General features: G+C 57.8%; 1 protein-coding gene across 2 annotated transcripts in view; it reads left to right on the top strand.

Moving 5' to 3' along the window:
- GLIS1 (GLIS family zinc finger 1) overlaps positions 1–22,282 on the top strand; it is a 104,004-nt gene extending 81,722 nt beyond the window's left edge. Inside the window, exons 4-9 of one of the 2 annotated variants that reach the window (XM_021941770.2) lie at positions 3,618–3,728; positions 7,731–7,863; positions 13,677–13,833; positions 18,455–18,633; positions 19,188–19,355; positions 21,740–22,282. In XM_021941770.2, coding sequence (XP_021797462.2) covers positions 3,618–3,728; positions 7,731–7,863; positions 13,677–13,833; positions 18,455–18,633; positions 19,188–19,355; positions 21,740–21,897 — 906 coding nt within the window. In that variant the 3' untranslated portion in view covers positions 21,898–22,282. Of the gene's footprint in view, positions 1–3,617; positions 3,729–7,730; positions 7,864–13,676; positions 13,834–18,454; positions 18,634–19,187; positions 19,726–21,739 lie in introns of those variants that run through there. The other variant, XM_021941769.2, reaches the window with a different exon arrangement.
- Positions 22,283–23,550: the final 1,268 nt, after the last annotated feature.

Genomic DNA, 23,550 nt, shown 5'->3' with positions numbered 1-23,550 from the left:
CAGCAAGTGTGTGGCAGAGCTGGGATGCAAACCCGGCTGCGTCACTCTGAGTCCAGTGCTCTCTGCTGGAAAAGCTGATGTGGAAGCCATCTTGGGGGATGCAGCAGAGCAGAGCGGTAAGGGTGGCAAGGAAGGGCCCCGTCCCCAACCTGAACCTAGCTCTCCTCCCCTTCTCAGCTTCATTGTCACAGGCTGTGCTGCGGACATGAAGTGAGGAGCGGCGCTAGCAAATCTCCCTGCCTTTGTCACCTTTTCAGCCCAAGGGGCCCATGGCACCCTGGCCCAGGCCCTGAGAGGCACACTCTGTACCCCAGCACCCCCAGTTATATCTCCCAGAGGCCACAAGCCAGCGCTGACAGTGCCAGGCCTCCCTGCACCGTTTCCCCACCCTCCCATGCCTCTCGGGCCACCTTCCCTGTCCCTCCTCCTTCCTCCCTCCCTCCTTACTGCATTTCCTGGACCCAGCCCCAAAGCAACAGGCCTCTGGCCCCCACTTGGTGTGTGAACAGAGCCCCAAGGCCTCGGTCAGGCCAGGCCCAGAGTGAGCCCGCAGGCTTATCTCAGGCCTTCGTCTCCCCAAGAGGTCCCAGGGAGGCCTGGGAAGTGCAGACGCCAAGCCCAGCACCCCACTTGGATCTAGCCCCCCACATAAACACCGCAGGCAGCTCTGTGTTGCTAGTTTGCTGTCCCAGCACCCGCCCCCAGAGGCCCCTTGGGTCAGGCCCCTTGCAGGGCAGGGCCTTGCTTTCCAGAGGGGACCAGCTATGTCCCCAGCTCCCCTCTGGCATTGTAGAATGTGGGATTCTCTCCATGGGCGGGAAAGTTTCTCAGAACAGACTGGAGAGGACCAGACCAGGGTTGTGATCGTGGCCTTGCCTCCAGGTCCTGGAGGTCTGAGGAAAGCCCCTGGCCTCCCTGGGCTTCCTGAGAGGTAAAATCCCTGCTTCAGAGAGAGAGGGAGGTCAGCTGAGGCAGCAGGTGTGAGGCCCCACACATAGACTGGGCAGCCTTCCCCTGTCTGTCCTCTTACTGACTGGGTGCTGACCACATCCTGCCGTGTCCCAGGCTCTCAGTATGAGGCTCGAGTCCTGACTGCACAGATCCCCTGAGCAGATTCAAATAAGCCGCTGTCCTGCACGGGGCCTCAGCTTCCCCATCGGGATGATTCTCTTTGCCCTGCCCATTTCACTGGACCATTCGAGGCCACCGAGCAGAGGAGGCATTCTAACAGAGGCCTGCACACGCTCCCTTCCTCTCCCAGCTGTGGGATCTTGGGCAAAATATAGGCCTCAGTTTCTTCTTCTGCAAAGCAGGATGAGTGTCTTGGGTGGGTGTGGGCTCAGGGAGATGGTGGATGGCGGGTGCTCAGCACCGGGCCTGCACAGGGGAGCGCTCCCAGCAGAGCTGGCCTTTAAGTGCAGACGGGCAGGGGCTCCGCATGGCAGACACAGAGCAGACACGGAGCGTCCTCATTACAGAGGGAGGCCGCCCAGCGCTGCAGCCCACATGGCGATTCCAGGCGGGGCTTGGCTGCTGGCTGGGGAGGGCCACAGGGTTTCCTGAGGGCTCATGGGCCTGAGGAATGTTCTACACACGTCAGGCCCTGGAAAAACAAACAGAGAGATGGGCCTTGCCGCCCATTTCCAGGCGAATGCGCCTGCAGACACAGAGCCGGCTTGTTTGCTTTTAGACGAAAGCGAGTGGATTTGTATCAGCATCCCCAAGGGACAGTCCTGGGGCCGGCTCAGGGACAGGGCAGGGCCGTGTGTATGCCCGGGCACGTGTGGACGCACGTGTGTGTGGTGCGTGGGTGTGTATGGCATGGTGTGTATGTGGTGTGTGGTGGTGGTGGTGGTGGTGTGTGTGTGTGTGTGTGTGTGTATGGTGTGTGAGAGAGGGAGCCTACCTCTGGGGTGGGGCAGGCTGGGGGCAGCAGGGGCCGTCCGCGGCAGGCCTCCGCTCTCCCTCCCAGGCCAACCGCAGCAAGCTTCTCACTGCTGTCTCTCTCTTTTTGCTCTCCTCCGTTTCTTTAATCTGGCAACTCTCCATGGCAGCACCAAGGTATGGTTGTCTCTTTCTGCTTCCTCCCCTCATGAGGTCCCAGGGCCATGGGTACCTCTCCCTGGGTCCGAGGTTGGCCCAGCCTCTCCTCAGTCCAGCAGGGGCAAAGCTGCCTTGGGGTTCTGGGGGCAGTTCCACGTGGGTGTGTCTGGCAGGACATAGTAGTCCCTGGTACTCACTCTGAGAGGTGTCATTTTCTCCAATCCTTCTCCTATCCCCTGCAGTACCAGCAGGGCAGAAGCTTCTGAGAGAACAGAAACACTAGACATGTCCACAAAGGGAAGCCTTGTGAGCTTCAAGCCCCAGCAGCGGCCCGAATCCTCAAGCAGGGTCCTGTGGAAGCCCTGGGAGAGATCAGGATTCAATTAGAGCCACGCGTCCCCTGCCCCGGGTCACTCAGACCTGGGATGAGTCAGAGAGGTCCCTCCCTGGCTGAGAAGAGGGACCCTGAGCAAGCCCAGCACAGAGGTTGGACAGCGCTTAGGGGGACACTCTGGCCCGGGGAGGGGGTGGAGGATGCGAGGAGGACTTGGAGAGGAGGTGATGTGGCTGTGGGAGAGCTGAGGAGGTGCCCACGGTGGGAGGTGTAGGGCCAGGAGATGGCCTGTAGAGCACCAGGGAGCCACCAAGGGGTTTCAAAGGCAAGAGCGGGTCTGTGAGAAAGCCCTTCCCCTCTGGCTGTGAGTGTGCGGGGAGCCCGAGGCCTGGAGGGCAGGGTGGGGCCGGGGCAGGAATTCAGGAGGGGCAGTGGGGATGGATTTGGGGTCCACTTCTTGTATTCTGGGTGAGCCATGGGGGCCTGAGGGGAAGAGACTTGTCTACTCCCCATGCGCAGGGCACAGCCCCCAGCCTGGCCAGCCCCCCAGCCTTCCCAGACTCCCCAGCCTCCCCAGCCCCCAGCCTCCCCACCTCCCAGCCTCCCCACCTCCCCAGTGCCCCAGCCCCCCCAGCCCCCCACCTGCCCAGTCTCACCAGACTCCCCAGCCCTGTGGTCTCTGAGATCCAGCCGTGCTTCCAGCCTCTCACAGCTGTTGGCAGGAGGACCTGGGTTTCTTGTGGCCCCGAGAGCAGTCCGGTGCCTCTGCACCTACTGCAAGGTGCGGCCAGTGCCCCCTAGCCTGGCCCTGTGTGGGTGCCCCCTTCCCCGCTCCTCCTCCCCATCTGCAGAGCAGCCATCCCACTGCACTCCCTGTCTGTTTGAAGCTTACTTGCAGCTGTGGGGGTCCAAAGGGTGGACTTGGCTCAGAGCCAGGGTCCGACCTGGAAGAACCCTTAGACCTCAGATGGCCCCATTTTTCAGAGAAGATGAGTGGGACTCAGAGAGGAGAGGCAACTGACCTGAGGTCCCAGGATGGTGGTACAATGAAGACACAAACCCCCTGTTTCACTCCCAGGCCAGGCACCCTCCCCACAGCTGGGCCGGGCTGGCTGAGGCAGAGCACTCTTGGCCTGCAGCCAGCCCCTCGCCTGGTCACCTCCCCACAGCAGGTCACACAAAGGCCCGTGGCCTGTAGGGATGGGCCTCACTCACCCCACCCGTGCCGCCCATGTTACAGAAGCCGTACGCCTGTCAGATCCCTGGCTGCTCCAAGCGCTACACAGACCCCAGCTCCCTCCGCAAGCATGTCAAGGCCCATTCCGCCAAAGAGCAGCAGGTGCGTAAGAAGGTAAGCCAGCCCTCCTCATCTGGCCCCTCCCGCCTCGCAGCTGCCTGCACCGCATCAGGCCAGGTGCCCACCCTCGACACGTGCATCTGCCCACCCATTCGCCCTGTATGCCACTGTTTGTCCATCCATTCGTCCGTCCGTCTGTCCATCCACTTCCCACCTGCCCTGAGTGTCTCTGCTGACCCACAGCTGGCCCTTTACCACCCACAGACTGCCCACCAGCTCCTCGCCCCATGCGTCTGTGCACCCCCGACAGCTTGTGTGGTAAACACATGATGTCCTGCCTTGTGCTGGGCACAGAAGATGCAGAAATGTAAAAGCACAGCCCCACTTTCAGTGGCCTGGCAAGCGAGGGCAGACACAAAGAGATGATTCCACCTCATGTCCTTAAGATGGTGAGAGAGTTGTGCAGAGAAAAGCCAGGGCACAGATGAGGGGGCCTTAGCTCCTCTGGGTGGGAGCAGGAAGGTCCATGGAGGAAGTGGCATCAGGCATGGGTGCAGTGTTTAGGGGTGCGAGCGTGGAGTGGGCCCGCCGGGCTCGCCTCCGCTGGCTGTGTACCCAGGCATGTGCCTTTGGGCTTCAGATTCCTCAGCCATCAGAGGGGACAACAAAGGACTTGCTTTAGACAGCTGTGGTCAAGAGTAAATGATGGTTTATGCTGAGGGTTTAGAACTGTACCTGGCACAAATTTAAAAGTTCACAACAGAAATTGGTGTATGTGTTCACTGGTCTTGAGGAAGGACTCAGTGTTTGGCTGGTGAATTCAGAAGAACGCTCCCCAGAGTGACTGGCACTGAGCAAGGGCTGAAGCCTGACGCCTACTGTGTGCGGGACCGGTGGGCACTCCTCTCTCGGGGCTGAGCAGCACAGTGAGGAGAGGTGGTGTGGGCCGGGCTATGTCCAGGGCACAGTGGGCGCCATTGAGGGCTGTTAAGCAGAGCAGGGACATGGCATCTCGAGAGGTGACCCTGAGGGCCATGTAGAAAATGGGTTGGGGATGCTGTTTTGGACAAGCCGTGTGTGAGTTCCTGAGGGACTGGGCCATGGCAGGAGGGACAGGACTGCAGCTGGGGGCAGAGCCCACCTGGCTGGGTTAACTAACGCCTGCACTCCTATGGAATTCTGGGGCCAGGGTGTGAAGGTTCTTAAGTGCCAGGGAGGGTGTGGGGGTGAAAGAAACACCAGGGGCCAACTTGGGGACACTAGCATGACAGAGGAGGACAGAGTGGGAAGATCACATTTATTGGTTCAACCAGATTTACAGAGCACCTACTGTGTTCCAAGCATCGTTCTGTGAACTGTGGACACGGCCGGGAATGAAACAGAACAGAGGCCTGCAGGCTGGAGGAAGCAGCTGCCTCAGGCCCTGGGATAGGGAGACAGCGATGGGGTGCTGGGAGCAAGCGGCCTCAGTGGGAAAGAGGATGGGAGGGGACAGCCAGGCTTGGGAAGTTGGTCTCCAGCCTGCAGGCAGTGGGGAGCATTGGAAGCTGTGGAGCAGAGAGGGATGTGGTCAAAGCCTGCGCCATGAGCTTTCTGGTGAAACATCACCTCCAGGTTCCCTGAGGAAGGAGGGGATGTGCTTTAGCCCAGGTGCCTCTGCAGCTCAGGCACTGTTCCTGGGGCTTCATATCCTGTATCTCATTTAGGCCTCACTATAATCCTAGCTCCCCAGCTACTCAGGAGGGTGAGGTGGGAGGATCACTTGAGCCCAGGAGCTGGACTGCACACCAGCCTGAGCGACAGAGCAAGACTGTCTCAAAAAAAAGAAAAAGAAAGAAAGAAAGCACAACCGTAGGTGTGGGCACTGTTTTTAATTCCCATTTTATTTTATTTTTAGAAACAAAGTCTCACTCTGTCATCCAGGCTGGAGTACAGTGGCATGATCATGGCTCATGGCAGCCTCCAATTCCTGGGCTCAAGTGATCCTCCTGCCTCAGCCTCCTGAGTAGCTGGGACTAGAGGCATGCTCCACTGCTCCTGGCTTTTTTTTTTTTTTTTAATATTTTTTTGTAGAGACAGAGGTTTCACTTTGTTGTCCAGACTGGTTTCAAACTCCTGACTTCAAGCAATCCTCCCACTTTGGCCTCCCAAAATGTGGGGACTAGAGTCATGAAACACTCATTTTAGAGATGGAGAAACTAAGGCTCAGAAAGTTAACAAACCAGCCCAGCATCAGGCACCCCAGAAGTGCCAGAGCCAGGATCCATCCCAGACCTGTCTGCTTCCAGGGCCTGAGCTCCGTTCACTGCTCTCAGGTTGAGGGCCTGAGTGGGGACAGGGAATGGCCCAGGCTCCAGTAGGCTGGAGCGCCACACCAGGGAGGCTTCCGTCCCAGGCAGACCACAATCCTGTCCTGGCTTTCCCAGGCCCCATGCTTGGCTCGCACTGAGCCCCTGGGGACTTGGGGCCACAGATCTGCAAACTTTCCAACAATAAGCATCCATTAAGAGCCATCAGGGATGATGTATCTTTCTGGGTAAAGCTACCCTTGCATTATGACAAGTCCTTGGCAGCCCTGCTGCGTTTCAGAGAGAATTAGAAATGCTTTTCTTCCTTAATTCTCCTCTCCTGCTGTTCCTAATCCGATCGACATTGCGGTCTACAAGAACATGCCTTGGCTCTCTTTTGCCAGAAACTTAATTTACATGGAAAACAGCTGCTGGGTCAGGAAGCCGAGAGCCCATCTCGAGGCTGGGCACGCCTTCTCCAAGCCTGGGCCTGGCCCTGCTGGCCTGGGAGGGTAGAAAAGCTCTCAGCTGCTGTGTGATGTGGGGCAGGGCTCTCACCTTCTCTGGGTCTGTTTTGTCCTGGAGAAGAAGAGCATTTGGATGAGCCAAGCTTTCAGATTTCTCTGAGAGAAGCGCCCTTCCCATCCAGGTGCCTACCCCAGTCATCGCCCAGTGTCCTGAAGGCCTCACCCTGTTCCCATTCTGGCTCTGGAAGATGTTCTGAGGTGACTATCTGGAAACAGCCAAGGGTTGTTGGCCAAAGATTTGCTTGGGTTACTGGGTGCACCCCAGCCCAGGCTTGCCCTTAGCCAAGGGACCTCAAGTCCATATACGGATCCATCGTGCCCATGACGGGGTGACCAGATGGGGCTCGGCCAGCTGGAGCTCAGCCAGCCCTACCACAGCACTTCCAAAGCATGCCCCCAGCCATCACCTCATTACTGCTTATGGCCTGGGGTGAGGCGTGACTGTTGCTGCTTATTACAGGCTGGGTAGGCAAGACCCAAAGAGGTTGTGCTATTTGTCCAGCATTACACAGGGAGTAAGAAGAGGTGGGATGGGATCCGAGCCCAGCTCTTCATCCCTAGCCCTGAACTATTTCCACTGAACCTTGTACCAAGAAGGAAGGAAGGAAGAGCTGGGGTGGGGTTGGGGGAGGCTGACTGCACATATATTGCGCTTTACTCCTACCGTGTCCGTTCACCGGCGTGGCTGCACAGAATGCACCTGTAGACCTCAGCTACCCATGGGAGGCCCCACTGCTGCACTTTGCCACCATTCTGTGTATGTGTTGAGGCCCCACCTGCCACAGGCTGCTCCCAGCAATGACTGAGTGTGGCAGGCCTAGCAGGGACACTGAGGCAGAGCCTTCCTAAGAGGCGCTGGACTCCCTGACATCCAGCAGACCTTGACTGCTGAGGACTCCCTGAGTCCCTGTCCTGGAGGCTCCCGCCTGACCCCTTCTCCCTGCCTCCCTCTCTCAGTCCCTGGGCTCTCCCAGCCCGTCCAGTTCACAGATGGTACATCTCCCATTTAAATCCTTGCATGTTGAATCCCATCGTGGCATCTGCTTCTCAAAGGACCTGGACTAACACCATCTTCACGATGTACACAGTCAGCCCATTTCACAGATGGGGAACTGAGGCACAGTGAAGGGAAGGGTCTTGCCCTGGGGCTGCAGTCCTTTCTGCCCTGTCCCCTAACGGGAGGGTTGCTGGTGGGCAGGGGTCTCACACTAACACCTCCTTTCCCTCTGCTTGCTCCCCAGCTGCACGCAGGCCCTGATGCGGAGGCCGACATCCTGACCGAGTGTCTGGCCCTGCAGCAGCTCCACGCGTCCACACAGCTGGCTGCCAGCGACGGCAAGGGTGGCTGTGGCCTGGGCCAGGAGCTGCTCCCAGGTACGTGTGCAGGGAGGCGGGGCCAGGGGCATAGCCCAGGAGGGGCCTTTCTCTGCCCACAGTCAAGGACAAGTGATGCTCAGTGGGCCACCCACATGGGCTTGACTTGTTGAAGGCACTCACTCATCTGGACTCGGCTGCCTCTGCCTCTGGCTCCCTACTTCCAATCCATCTTCTCCCTGCGGCTCCTCTAACTAGGCGGACATTCCTTCACATTCTTCTGTGGTTCCCCATTGCTCAGAGCATGAAGCCCTCACCCCTCTCAGCCTGGCCTTCAAGGGGTGTGGGGCCTGGATCCTCCTGGCAGCCTCTTGCCTCCTCCTCGGCGTGTTGGATGCAGTTCCCTGAACACGCTCTGCTCCTGCTCCCACCACCCCTGGGCACTGTCTACACCCAGCCAGCCCTCTTCTCCCACCCTTCATGAAGGTAGCTCCTGCCCTTCCTTCAGGACCCACCTCCTTGCCCCCTCCTCCAGGAAGTCTTCCTGTGGGCTTCACTCTGCCCCAGTGCTGAGCACTCTGAGCTGTCACTCTGCTTCCCATCTGCCCATCTGTCTCCCCCACCAGACTGTGAGTTCCTCAAGGGAGGCCCATGGTCTGCCTCATTCTGGGGTCACCAGCACCCAGGATGGGGACATGTGCAGAGCCGGGCTGGGGGAACCCACGGCGCTGCCCCGAGCATCCTCAAGAGAGGCTCTGGTGCCCTTGCTGATGGTCCATGCTGCCAGGATCATCTGCAGGGAGGAACCATCTTCAAGAAGAGCCCATTCTGCCCCTGGCCTTGACTCCTGCTCTAGAGGAGAAAACTGAGGCTCTGAGAGGATAGGAACTTAGCCCAAATCACTTCCAACTCATCGCTAAACTCTGTGGCCCAGAGATGGGGACCCCGGACCCCTGGGACTCTGCAGGCCCCTCCAACCAGACGCTAAGGGCCTTTGGTCCAGCTGAGGTGGCCTGTGTCTCCCTCCCAGCAGCTGTGGGCCATGGGGCAGGTCTCAGGCCACAGCAGGAATTCCTGGCTTTGAGGCTTGGGCATCCAGCCCAGATAAGGGCAGCATGGCCTTTGGATTCCATCTGACAGTACTTGTGCTCTACCCCCGACTCCCCTAAAGAAACCACAATATCAGAGCAGAAAGCTCTGCCCACCCGCTGGGATTTCTTGAATTACTCCATCCATTTTAAACATTTTTTATTTTCTAATTTTTTATTCTTTTCCCTCAATGTTGAAGTAGCAACAGATTTAAAAATATATCAAAGCACTTGCCAAACAGCCTCAGGAAGAAAAGCCTTTTAGCCTTTCTCATGGGTCCCCCTTTCCAGGGGTCTGTGCTCAGGCAGGTCCACGAGGGTGAGGACACAGGCGGATGGGTGCCTGGGGGAGGTTCTATACCCTCCTCATGTCTAGCTAGAGGACCCCTCTGCGTGGCTGCTTCTCACAGGGTCAGAATTGCTAAAATGACAGGGCTGGAAGGGAGCGGGGGGCTGATCCAACCCAGGGACGAAGGTATCTCAAGTGCCAGCTCCTAATAAACGGTCATGACAGTGACCACTTGGAGCTCCGTGTTGAGAAGGCCTCGGAAGCTGCTTCCCGATTCAGCCAGAAAGAAAGCTGCCGCAGAGGAGCATTGCTGCCCCCAGTGCAAAGGTCTTGTGCCTACCCCATCAGTTTCACCTTGGGAAGACTCAGGCCTGGGCAGGAGAAGGAGTCACCTAAAGTCATCCAGAGAAGTCAGCAGCCAGTCCAGGCTGCAAGCTTGTTCTCCCAGATGCCAGCCTCAGGCTTGTCCCAGTGAGAAGGGACAGGGCCAGCAGTTGCCATCTCTCGAGCACCTGCTTGGGCCTCTGACTTCACAAATACCCTCTCATTCAATCCCCAACTACGCTGTGCAGTAGGATGTGAACCCACGCTACTGAGGAGAAACAGGGTCAACTGAGGCCCCATCATCACAGGTTGGAGGAGCCACTCCTGCTGAAGCTGCTGCCCTTGCTCTGTGACATTAAGTGGTGTCTTCCTGCTTTGAGCCTCAGTTTCGCTCCCAGGCACTGAGGGATCTCATTTGCTATGAGAACAAATGTGATCATGGATGCGGTCACTTATATAAATCCTATGTGACTGAGCGTCTTACTGTTATTGTAGTTCATGGTGAGCAAAAAGAATGACTATATACTCATCCACCTTACAATCATGCACAGCCAGCACATATTGACTGTGCCAGGCGCTGCTCCAGGGACTGTGCGTGGACATCACTGCCATCGTCCTCACATCGGCCTCAGAAGGCACACGCAAGCCACAGCCAGCAGGGGCAGAGGCAGGATTGGAACCCAGACCATCTGTGCAGGCTGTCCTCTTAACCAGAGCCCGCACCTCCCTGCTGCTAGTGCTGCTTCTCTTCTATACTGAGCACCCGTCCTCGAGCTGCTTCCAATGCAGCGGGGAGGGCAGGACCAGCCAGGTGAAGCCCAGGGTCCTAGATGCCCCAGGATCTGGCCTGCTGGGTTCTTCTGCAGGCCGCAGGGCAGATGGCTGAGAGGGGAACAGATGTTAGGGCCAGAGGTTACGCGCTCATGGCTGATGATTGATGACACAGCTTTACAGCCTGAAGTGGTACGTTTTGGGGAGAGCCCATCAGGCCCCGTGGCATCCCCACTTCCGCTGCCCCTCGCAATCCCGTGGTTCCTTCATTCCCATCTGCTGTTCACTGACATGGTCGGCATCTCTAGTTCACACACTCGGTCACCCACCTTGTGTCCGTCCTTGGTGTGGAGACTGGACAGGCAGGGACCTGGCCCTGGGGCAGGGGCAAGGGCAGGGGACTAAGGGAGGATTCGCAGAGTCCAGAACAGAGGGGAGAGGGTGAGGGATGGGCTGCAGAGGGAGACACCAAATTTCCATTGTCCAATTGCAGGACGCTCCCTCCAGTAGGGACCAGCTCTATCCTGCGCGGGAGACCCCCCGCCCAACCCCTGGGAGCTTATCTGCCAGGCCCATCCTGAGCAGATCCACGGTAATGTGATGGGCAGTGAGGACTTGAGAAGCACGAGGTCAGCATGGCTGAGGGAGAAGGTGCAGGATTGATCAGGATTCTAAGCCTTCCCAGCTGTCAGGCCCCCAAATTGGTTCAAGATGGCAGGCGAAGAGGTGCTAAGGAGAGTGGTGAGTGGCTCAAACCATGGGCAGCTCCTCGCCAGGCTCCCTCCACAGACACCGCTTGAGGCGCCTTCCCCCAGCTGGGGAGGGAGGCAGTGGCTGGACAGACAGGTGGTGCTACGCCTGGGAGCAGAGTCCCAGAGGCAGGGAGCGGTAAGGACGGCAGCCCAGAGCCCCCGGGTCTCACAGCAGCCAGCAGTGACGCCTGTCCCAGAGCCGAGGCCTCAATCGGGTATCCAGCCCATCACCTGAGCTGGAGCCACTCCTAGCCAGGGCCTCAAGTGGACTTTCTCTCCCCACTGCTTGGAAGATGGGCCTGATGAGCCGCCTACTCCGTGACTTTGGACCAGTTGTTCAACTTGTTAATATTTAGTTTCCTCATCTTAAAATGGAATATATTATCTTCCCCACTGACATTTGTCAAGCTGGTTAAACTAGATAATGTGGACAGTTTGGCACATAGTATGTTTTTAATTAATGGTAATTATTTTGATAGTAGAATCTCACATGATGTAACGTAACGTAGGGTGCTTGCAGCTCTAACTCCAGGCCGGGAGTTGCAAACTGTTTGGCCTCATAGGCACAGGGACACTTTTTGCTTGTTGTTGTTGTTTTGTTGTTTTGTTCTGAGACGGAGTTGCCCAGGCTGGAGTGCGGTGGCACCATCTCGGCTCACTGCAACCTCCGCCTTTCGGGTTTAAGCCATTCTTCTGCCTCAGCCTCCCAGGTAGCTGGGACTACAGGTGCACGACACCACGCCCAGCTATTTTTTGTATTTTTAGTAGAGACAGGGTTTCACCATGTTGGCCAGGCTGGTCTCGAATTCCCGGTCTTAAGTGATCCTCCCACCTCGGCCTCCCAAAGCGCTGGGATTACAGGCTTGTTTTGTTTGTTTTTAACGGCTTCCATGTGAAGGTCTTTCTGGGACGTGTGCTCTCCCCTTTGCCACAGGCCCCGCTGCTCCCCTCATTAATCTGTGCAGTTTCATTTATTTTGCTCCCTGCCATGCTGTCTGAGGCACTGAGCTTGCTGTCCCTGCCACAGCCCTGCTCCATTCCCTGCAGCAGCCTCCTGAATTGCAGGTCTGGGCCAAAGGGGCGAGCCTGGGATGAGCTAGCCTTGGAACCCCAACCAAATGAGAAGGTAAAAATTTCCCTTACCCCATCCATGAAAGGAGACTGGTGTATTCTCAGATTGGTCCTTATGGTGTAATAAGAGCACTGGTCTGGATCCATGGTAACCAGAGTGCTATTCAGCATGTTAACAGCTGCCCTGGTGCACACTGGCCAACACCACATCAGTGCAGCCCCGGGCTAGCCCCCAGGTCACACAGAGTCCATGAGTGCAGCCCCGGGCTAGCCCCCAGGTCACACAGAGTCCATGAGTGCAGCCCTGGGCCAGTCCCCAGGTCACACAGAGTCCTCCCAGGGCATCTGCTGGATGCATGGACTGCAAAGAAAATGATGTCAATTGCTGTTAAAATAAACATGGCCAGATTGAAGACGGGATGCAAAACTGGCCACTCCCTAGAGAGATGAGCCCCGGAGAAGCCACAGCAAGGCTCAAGAAGGCCTGGGCTCCGTTCTGGGTGTGGTGGCCTGGAATGCAGGCCTTTCATTCATCTTTTTTTTTTTTTTTTAAGATAAAATAGGGAACATCAAAAACTTACAACTCTTGCTGTGTCTTTCCGTCTTTCCTAGGCTCCAGTATCAGAGTAGGAGTTTATTTCCTACTCCGATTAGGGTTTCTTGGTGAAGGCATTTGGGGAGTGCTGGGTTCACCAACTCCAAACCCTCAGTTGGGCCCCTGGAGCAACATCTGACTGTGACCTAGTGTCCCCCATTGATTTATTAGCCTCCCTGTCTTAACAAGGGGAGGACTCTAGGGGGTAAAAGGTGATAAAAAGTGGCATCACCCTGCAGGTGTCTTCTGAAGGTTTAGAATCTGAGACTAGAATGTGGCTGACTCCTCTCCTCAGTTGGGACCCTTGTTCAGTACACAGCCCATACAACCATCCATGGCAGCCCTTCTCAGAGGTCTCCCAAGCCAGGTGCCACCCAGCTAGTGCAGTCATCTCTCTTTGGAAGCCTTTACAGTGGACACCCCAGCTCTGCTTGCATATCTCTGGGGGAGGTAGTTATTCTGTGCAAGGGCAGCCCATTGCCCTGCAGCAGCACTGCCTGTTAGAAGGCGCTGCGGTGCCCTGGGCTGCTGTCTGCTCTCAAGCTTCTCTCCATTCCTGGGTCTCTGCTTCCGGGACTACATGGAACAAGCCCCTTCTTTCCCAGAACAGCACCACAGAGATTTGAGGCAGCCTGCCCTATACATGCTCCCATCTCAAAACAGACACACACACACACACACACACACACACACACCCTGAGCACCCCGTGCCTCTGACAGCCCCTTGCCAGTCCACCCCTGCTATCAGGGTGAACCCCAGCCCTGGACACAGCCCTTTAGCCGCCGGGGTCTGCAGGGCTGAACTGAGTGGAGTGGGGCCAGTACCTCCCTTACTGGGGCTCCTAAACTTCCAGTGATACAACGTTGCTCATTTTCCCTCTTGTCTTTCTTTCTCTATCATCAGGCACACACAGCTCCTGGGCCATCACAGCCATCTCTAGGGAGTGGCCAGAGGCCAGTGAGCCTTGTTTTATTCCCTGCAGGTGTGTATCCTGGCTCCATCACCCCCCATAATGGACTTGCATCAGGCCTCCTGCCCCCAGCGCACGATGTACCTTCTAGGCACCACCCACTGGATGCCACCACCAGTTCCCACCACCATCTGTCCCCTCTGCCCATGGCTGAGGGCACCCAGGATGGGTATGTACACCAGGCCAGTCCTCTTGGGGCAGCAAGGGGGGCTCTGCGGGGGAGGCAGGGAGGGCAAGTGTCCCGCACTATCTATCTGCTTGTTACTGATAATGAAAATAGCCAACCTTCAGGGAACACTGAGTGCGGACTGCATTCCACACACTTTCTGTGCATGATTCCATTGGTGCCTGCAGTAACCCTGAGTAGACAGTATTGGCTTCTGAATGCCTCATTCCGTGCAGTCCCTCCTCCCCACTGGAGGACCCTGGGAAAGCGCTGTGGCCCCTCCCAGCGACCCCTGCATTCTGGGCTGCCACACCCAGAATGGAACCCAGGCCTCCTCAGGGCCTCACTCTGGCGTCTCCTTGGCTCATCTGTGCATTTGGGAGCAGACTGCCCACGGCATGCACTCCACAGATGCTGGTCTGGGCCCCACACCCATCTCCAGCCACTGCAGCTGTGACACTGCCCGACCTGCGGGGACTGTCTGGGAGCCTTTACTTCTGGATCACTGCGGAGAGAGGCAGCCTCTTCCTGCACCCGATGTGGTTCTCATTGTGGCCACTTAATTGACTGGAAATGGTGAATGTGTTCATTGCTGGACCATCATCTGCCAAAATCTGTTTTTCTTGCAAATGAGCAGAGGGGACGCCTCACAGCCCCACCCTCCTGCCCTCCCTGCTGTTTTTTGCTGATCACCTTGTCCCTGCAGGCCTGGCCCCAGCACCTTCCTCCTTCCCTGCCCTTCCTCCTCCTGGCTGCAGCCTTGGCCTTGGCCTGCCTGTGCCTGGGGCCAGCCTGGCTTCGTCGCCACATTTGTGGCCCACTGCTCCTATTATTACTGGGCTCCTTCTGCCATTCATTCACCCATTCATTTGGTGTTCAATTATGGAGCCCCTGTGGGCAGGCCCTGGGCCCAGTGCTGGGGCTGCGGATGACTCTGGCCCTGGAGATGCTTACTGTGAGAGGGAGACCGACCACACAGGGGGCCAGTGGTGTGCGGCAAGGAAGCAGAAGGGCTGTGGAGCCCAGAGGAGAGCCCAGTGGGGTGTGGCTGCCGGGAGGATATTAGGGAAGGCTTCCTGGAGGAGGTGAGGCTAAGCCAGACCTCCAAGGTGAGGCTGGAGTTGGATGAGTGGAGAGGCTGGGAGGAAGGAGTAGCAAGAATGAAGGTAGGCATGGTGAGAACTTGGGGTGTTCTGGGAAACATGAATCATCATGTCGGGTGACGAACTTGGGAGAGATGTCACCAGGTCCAGATCCCAAGGCCTGAGATGAGACTCAACCTGAAGAGTGTTGAGCGGTGATGTGCTCAGGTTTAGGGATGAGGACGCAGGGCAGCATTGCAGGGGTGGGGTGGACTGTGGGGTGCTGGATGGATGGGATCCCGAGCCAGGGCCTGGTTCAGGCTGGGGAGGGGGAGGCCGGAAGACAGTGGAAGGCAATGGTGGCACAGAGGCAGCGGGAGTGGGAAACCCAAGCTGGGAAGGGAGAGGAGGGGGCCTCAGGGATGAGCTGAGGGTACAGAAGGGCTGCTGACAGGCAGGGGAAGATTGCAGCTGTGAGTGTGAGCAGAGAGCCATGAAGAGGCAGCCTGAAGGGGCTGCACAGGGGGACCCAGAACACCGGGCCCTCCTCGAGCCTCAGCTGCGGCTTCTGTGAAAGGCATTAGAAGGCACTCCCTGAGGAAGGTGGTGAGGGCCGTACACACGCCTGACACTGTGTACCTCACCTGGCACAGGCTCCACTACGATGGTCCCCGCCCCCACCCATACCCGCTCAGGCCACCTGCTCACCCACCAACCAACTGAAAAACATCTCCAACCAAAGGAAAATAAACCACGAAGGCCGCGCGCTGCTCGGGCCCGTGCACTCTGCTCCGCCTCATTCATCACCTGCCTGCCGCCTGCGTAAGTGCCCGTCAAGAATTCTGCAGCGAGAAGCAGAGTGATGACAAGACGGGACCCCCGCCTGCCCACCCCTGCCTGCGGGTAGGAGCCTCGGGTCCAGCTGCAGGAGAGAAGCATCCTCGTGCCTGACACTAGGCCCAGGCCCAGCGTGAATGGGTTTCTTTTTTCATCCCCTGAGAAGAGAGTGGGGAAAGGGCCTTCAGCCTCCACTTCCTGCCAAAGTCAACAAGGAACAGCCACTCGTGGCTCCCCAGTGGTTTGCTGGGACGTTTAAATAGCTTGACAGAATTATCTGATTCACTCGAAAATATGCTAAGAGGGCCTGACTTCATGACCAAATTTATTTACCCTGGCTCAGAGAAGATGCCGAATAGGGTATTTTTTTTTTCCCAGCCTTGTGCGAGGTATGAAGCCCTCGGTCTGCCAGGCCAGTGAGGTTTTATATTAATTTTTATAGGTTCCAGTTGAAGCAAAAATATTTGATTTAGGAATCATTTGCATGACTCAGAGGAGGAGCTCCAAAAGATGTTTTTTGCCTTTTAAAGAGTTCAGGTAGAGCAGCACAGCCTCAGGCGTCATGTCTGCTGTGGACAGAGTTGTGTCTGTTTAATTTCACTGGCTGTGAAGGTGGCAAATGTGAATTTATGGTGGAGTGAGACAGGAAAAACAAACTTTTGAAAACGCATGTTTTTTCCCCTTCATATCTGGTTCATCTTAATCCTGCAATGCCGTTAATCTCTGGGATTTGTAGTTGAGAAATTCAGAAACTCATTTATTAGTGTCATCGGTTGTTCGCTGTGTGCCAGGCCCAGCGCTGGGCACCGGGTGACCGAGAAAGACCAAGACCTGGCGCTCCCTACGAGGGCTCTAGGAAACCAGGGGAGGGCTGAGTTGTGGGTGCCCAGATGGCATGGGGATAAGGCAGCCACCACACAGCAAGCCTGCAGGAAGGAGGAACTACTCCCGGGCCAGGCCCTGGCCCAGCATCAGCCAGGAGAACTGGTCATAAGAACACACAGCTTGTGCACAGCTGTCCACAGTTCCTAGTGCATAGAGGAGGACGCTGTCCCACTGGATCACCCCATAAGACAGGCCTAAAAATAATGACGATAATGATAATTTATTCCTGGAGGTGTGATGAGGATTTGGCTCATGAACTTAAAACAGTGACAGGGATCCAACAGTGTGTTAGTGGCTGGGCCAGGGACCCAGCACCAAGGCCATGCTTCAACTGTCCTCAGAGAGCTCACAGTCACGGGGGCCCCACACATATGGATGACGACAGCAGACTGGAGGGGCAGTCGAGGGGCTGCCAATGTTGGAGGGGCAGAGAGGAACTTGGCATGGCACAGATGCGGAGACACCAGCCTCTCTCCAAATCCACTTTCCTCATTTCCAGATAGCCCTGCTTCCTTCAGAGAGGCACTGATCTGTTAACACTTGGTGTCTCAGAGGGTGGGCAAGGGTCATGAGGTCACCTGGAGCTGTGACATTGAATTCGCTGTGTATTTTTATGTGGATGGTCCAGCAAGCCACAAATCCAGACAAGAAAATGGGGACTCTGAGCTCTCACTGTCTCCCTCTTTCTGCCATGCACATAAATGCTTTACAAGCTGTAAGCCTTCAGCCTTGTCCCCAGAGCCCCCAAGCCGTTGAACCCAAAGTCATTTTAGCCCCTGTGAACGGGGCCCAGGGACTTAGGAAGGTAGCGTGAGAAGGGAACCTGGCCTGCAGTCCAGGTAGTGGGCCCCCGAGCAGGGCTGGGCTCAGGGCACCTGTGCCGCTGTCAGCCACTGCAGTCTTGTTTCAGAACATGAGCTTCCAGAGTGCACAGTCTAGAGCCTGCATCCCTCAGGCCCTGTATGAAGGCAACTGGTGAACCCCCCATCGCAGGAGGTGTGCAAGTCGAGGAGAGATGGCCAGGGTTGGAAACAGGAGACGGTTCCTTAGAGTACACTGTGCAGGAAAAAAAATGCCAACTTGGCCATGGGACCGACTTGCTAGTTTTTCTTTCCTTCCTCTTCATAATGATGATGATGATTGATGGAGTGGCTAAGAATGTATCGGACATCACACTTTGTCTACATTGCTTTAATGTCACCCTCACTGTAACCCCTGAGGTCAGTGCTGTGTGGCTGGGAGTAACCTGGGCAAACCTCTCTGAGCCTTGGTTTTCTGGTCTGCAAAAAGGACACAAGAACACCTGTCTCCCGGGGCCTGGAGCAAGTCAGGGGCTCAGTGGATGCTGACTGTGAGTGCCATGGGCTGCTCCAGGGCTCCTCATCCAGGTGGCCAGAGTGGCGTGCACGAGGCAGAGAGCCGGGCACCCAGCAGGTAATGAACGCTGCAGCGTGCCCGGTGATGAGCCAGCAGTCCTTCCAGGAAACCAAGGCTCAGAGATATTAAGCAACTTGTCCAAAATAGTTGGCCAGTGAGAGCAATGAGGGGTGCGAACACAGTTCTCTGAGCTGGAAAGGTTGTGCCTCTTACCCAGATCCTTGCTGACTCTCCTAAATACCAGACTCCAAAGCTTACAGGATTGAAAAGTTTGGCTTGAACATGACCAAAAATAAAAGCTCCTCTTCTAACTATTGTAAGTCGGAGCAGGTCAGTGGTGAGTGGGCTCCCCGTTGCTGGAGGGGAGTAAGCCACAGCAGCCCTGCCTCTGGCCCCCACCCTCCACACCCCTGCCTGCTGACGGGCATCTCTGTTCTCTCCAGGTTGGGGCCCGGCCTCCTCTCACCCATAGTCAGCCCCCCGAAGGGGCTCGGGCCACCGCCGTTGCCCCCGTCCTCTCAGAGCCATTCTCCTGGGGGCCAGCCCTTCTCCACACTCCCCAGCAAGCCGTCCTACCCACCCTTCCAGAGCCCTCCGCCCCCGCCTCTGCCCAGCCCACAAGGTAAGCTCTGGCCAGGGGCCCGCTCCGTATAACCCCCGATTCCCACTCAGAGACCCCAGAGCAACGAGGAGACAGCGGCCTAGTCGGGGAGGCAGGTTCTCGGAGAATGACTGACTGGGCACTGGGGGCTGAGAGAAGCTGGGAGACGGGACATAAGAGGCCCAGCTGGGGGCATGGCCTGGAGAAAACTGGTTCTGAGAGTGAGGAAGAGCGTGTTCCGGGCAAGGCGGCAAAGGCCCGCTGCCCCGAGGAGAGGCCAGTGAGCGGGAGTGAGCGCGAGAGTGGAGGGAGTAGGCATCAGCCATGGGTGACTCAGGAGCAGCCACGTGAGACCATCTCAGCCACCCCTCGCCTGCCCTCCCCTCCCTGCAGGGCAGAGCTGAGAATGCCCCAGCCTCCTGCACCTTCTCCGCCCTGGGCCTCCTCTCTCTCTCTCACACCCACAATGCCTGGACAGGACAACACGGGAGGTGCAGCGTGCGGCAAGGATGTTCCCCTCCCTGCCCTGGGCACTTCTCCTTTGTGAACGCGGCCCCTGCCACCCCCATCTGCAGGTTACCAGGGCAGTTTCCACTCCATCCAGAGTTGCTTCCCCTATGGCGACTGCTACCGGATGGCCGAACCAGCAGCCGGCGGGGACGGACCGGTCGGGGAGACCCATGGTTTCAACCCCCTGCGGCCCAATGGCTACCACAGCCTTAGCACACCCTTGCCTGCCACAGGTGAGCCCTACCTGCGTGGCTCCTGGTCCTGGGCACCTGCCAAGGCTCAGCCCTGTGCTGGGTGCTGCATACACACTGTCCTGCAGTCTTTGGATGCTTCTGTGGTGGGGCCATCCCCACTTTACAGAGGGGGAAGTACAGGCTCAGAGAGGTCCCAGGACCCCGCAGAACTGTCTGTACCTGCCTGACTGGAAAGTGCATGCTCCTTCCACAGCTTTGCGAGCCTTATGTGTGTCTAATGCTGACAGGTTTCTGAAGAATCGGACTGGGAGCTCGTGGTTTAATTACTGCTCCTCTTTATTTACTGAGCACCTACTGTGTGCCAGGCATAGCTGCAGACCCTGGGGATGTAGCAGGGAATGAACAAATCCTGGTCTCCCCTTGGCAGCAGAGGAGACTAGGTGGGGACAGAGCCTAGAGGTTGTGCTGTTCCTTCCCTGCATTGGTACCTGGTGCTGCCCTGCAGGGCCCTGGGCCTCCCCAGCTCTGCCCCAGGCTTGGCTAGAGAAGCCCGGGGAGGGGGAGGGTGCCCACAGCCCAGGCGGAACCGGGCTCAGATCAGCGGGGCAGGCCTAGTCAGAGCAGGGGCATCAGAAGGGAGGGGCTAGACCCCCCCTGAATTCCTGGAGCTGAGACCCACCCTCAAAACAGCCTTGGGGCCCAGGTCTAACAGGTTTCCGGGGCTCCAACAAAGGGGAACCTGAGACCCCCCGCAAGAGGCGGGTCAGCTTTTGGGGCAGCTTTGATTGCGTAAGCGTGAGCGGGAGGGTGGAGGGACAGGCATATAGGGACAAGCGCTGAGGCCTCAGCTGGGTACATACCACCCTGTGGGTCCATGTCCATACACCTGCGCCCGTGTCAGGTGTCTGTGTGTGCCTGTGCTTGCAGGGCTGGCACAGGTGGCTCTGGGCAGCGTGCACTCCGTGAGTGTCAGGAGCTGGCAGGGTTGCACTCTTGTGTCCGCACACATGTGTTACCCCAGGTTTATGCAGATGTCCATGCACCCCGTCTGTGTGCACATCATGTCACCCACCCCATGACTCATGGCCGTTGCCACAGACGCGTGCTTGTGTGCACGTGTGCACCTGTGTTTGAGGACCGTGCCCACAGGCCTGTGGGTAAACATGTGCCGTGTCCATGCGAGATAGACGTATGTGCATGTCCCCCTGCGTGACATGGGGCCCACATGGAAGATGGGTGCTCTGTGTCTGTGTACACCCGAACTGAGGTGCCCAGCACTGTGGGCTCTCCCCATCTTGTCCTCCCCACCCTGATCCAGCCCACATGGGATTTCTCAGCTGAGCAGCAAGGCTTAGAATGAAGAGCTCTGAATGGAGCGGGAGGCAGCTTCCACGCCCCGCCCCTACACCAGCCAGGGGAGGTTCTTTCAGCCTCCCCTCTCCCCATGTCCACTGCAGGCCTGCTTAGCGGCCTTCTGCCCACACCTCCCTGGTCAAGCAAAAATCACACACAGAGCACAGAGCATTAAATTCAGACTGACAAGCTTCAGGGGCTGCAGGCCTCAGAACAGTTCAGCCCAACCCCACTGCATAGACTGAGGCTCACCTGTCTTAGGCCACACAAACGCGTGACAGCAGCTCATTGGCAGGCCTTTAGGGCAGGGGCTGGAGAAGATGACCCCTCCCGCCCCTCCCAAGTCAAGAGCCTCTGAGTGGTGGCCCCACCCTGGAGACAGCATGTCCAGTGGAAGAGCCAGGTATCTCTGGAGCCAGACGGACCTGGATTCAATCCCAGCTCCCCTCCTTACTCACACTGACCTTAGGCAAGCATCCTGGCCTCTGTGCCTGCCTTCTCAGCTATAGAACAGGGAGGATAGTGCATCCACCGCATGGGAGCGTTGTAGAGCCGAAGCGAAGCAAGCTGAAATGAGCACTTACTAAGTGCCCAGTAAATGCTGGTGCCCTTCTTTGGGTTTCTTGAGTCTGGTTCGGGGATGCAGCTGAAAGGGTGGGGCTGAGCCGGTCCTTCTACCAGGAGGGGACCAGCCCCTGAGGGCAAGGGCTGAGCTGCTCCTACCCTACCCCTCTCCTTCCCCCACATTCTGCCCCACAGCCCAGCCCTGGTGATGGAGCTGTGCCTGTCCCCTCAGCTGCCTGTCTCCCCAGGGTGTCAGCCCCGTGCCTGTCTCCCCAGCTGCCCTGGGCCCCCTGGGTATGCCAGGCCCAGGGTGCCTCCCAAGCCCTCACCCCACCTCAGCCACCAGCTCCCCCATTTGGAAAAGTTGGGGGCCCCAAGCAGGCCCCACTGACGGGACACTGTGAGCGGGGACCCTGGGCAGGTGGGGTGGGGCCTGGGAACTGGGAAGCATGAGCAGGCACGGCCCCTGCTGTCTCCAGTGCTGACCCTTTCCCACCCACTCACAGGATATGAGGCCCTGGCTGAGGCCTCATGCCCCACAGCGCTGCCACAGCAGCCATCTGAACCTGTGGTGTCCAGCGGCCCCGAGGACTGTGGCTTCTTCCCCAATGGAGCCTTTGACCACTGCCTGGGCCACATCCCCTCCATCTACACAGACACCTGAAGGAGCCCCCACATGCGCCTGCCCGTCCAGCACTGCAGATGCCACCTTGCCACCTGCTGCCGCTCCCACCCTCCGTGTACCCAGCGGGAGTGCCAGGCCACAGCCAGAACAGCCAGGCCAAGACCCAGGGAAGCCAGTGCTGCCACACCACCCAGCGCTGCCAGGGAGCCACCATCCGAGCCCGCGCTGGGCACACAGAGGTGCCCGCCAGGATCCGTGGCCCTGTAACATTCCCTCAATTGCGTCTTCCCGTTCCTCCCCACAGTGGTTTTGAAATCACAGACCTCGTGTATATAAAATATGCAGAACTTGTTTTCCATTCCCCTGCCAGTTTTATATTTTTGGTTTTACAAGAAAAACATTAAAAACTGGAAAGGAGATGTGAGGGCCTGATTCTGCGTTGTGATTCAGCCCAGAGGCTGGGACCAGGAGAGCCTTAGAGGAGGGTGACAGAGCCGGGTGTTCAGGGCTAGGGAGGCCACATGGAAATCAGTTCAGGCCCCGGGTTCTGACCACAGGGATGGGAACCAGTGGCACGTGGCCCCCCCACCATGCGCTATGGTCCTTACAGACACCAGCGTTAGTCCCAGGACTGTGCAGTGAGGTAGGCCTATCCCCATGGACAGGTGGGCAAACTGAGGCTGGGAGGGTGTGGCAACGGGCTTCAGATCCCGGGCCTCACAGTCAGACCACAGTTGGGACCCAGCTCCATCTGACCTGGGCCCCTGCCTGCTACAGTGACTCCTCTGCAGGTGGGAGAACGAGCTTCAAATCCAGTGTCTGGGCTTCTGCAAACAGAGAAAACCCTGGGAGGGCCGGGCAAGCCTGCTGGGGGTAGAGCCCAAACAGCCTCACAAAGCCAGAGGCAAAGGCCGGTCCCTGCAGATAGGCCGGGTGCCAAGAGCAGCCTTTGTCTCAGGAGCCTTGTGCCCACCCTGGAGGACCGAGGCTCGCGTGCGTCTGTCCCCATCCCCCGTCTGTCTCCCTCCAGCATCCAGCATGAGGAACAGGCCCATGCTCCAGGCCTGGGCAGGTGACCTGGATGGTGGCCAGCATCTCACCATGTCACCCTGATCACCTGCTACAAAGATCCAGGGAAGTTCCTGCCTCATCCCCTCTGGAGTGGAACCATGCAAGGACGGTCACGTTTACCACCCTCCCCGTGCTCCCAGAAACAGCCTAGGGAGAGGTCTTCTTGTCCCCTCTGTAGGTGAGGAGGGGCAGCCAGCATTCACACCCTCACCAAAGGGCCGCCTCTTTGTACCACACGCTGACTTGGGCAGGCAAAGCCAGATGAAAGGCCCAGTAACCCCCTTCTATAAAGAAGGGTCTCTTACAGAAGACCCTCGGTCTCCCTCTCTATAAAGGGGAGGTTTATAGAGGACGCAGTGGTACCATGCTGGCCTGCGGGGCTTCCCGGGGATCTGCTCTCCGCCTCCTCCCAGGAGCCTGCTGATGAGGTGCTTGCACCCATGTCCTACCTGCCCCTCCAGACGTGCACTCTGCCTGCTCTGTGTCCAGGGCCAACCCACGGGGGCTGCATTTGGGGCTGCTCCCCTCTGGCTCCGGGCTGGCTCCAGCCAGTGAGGAGCCCAGCATGGGAGGGAGATGGGAGGGAGATGGGAGGGAGATGGGAGGGAGGGTCCCTGGGTG

This window comes from Papio anubis, chromosome 1 (assembly GCF_008728515.1).
Source record: "Papio anubis isolate 15944 chromosome 1, Panubis1.0, whole genome shotgun sequence".
NCBI classification, from domain to species: Eukaryota; Metazoa; Chordata; class Mammalia; order Primates; family Cercopithecidae; genus Papio; species Papio anubis.
The sequence above is the reverse complement of the archived record's forward strand: the minus strand, read 5'-3'. Positions and strand labels throughout refer to the sequence as shown.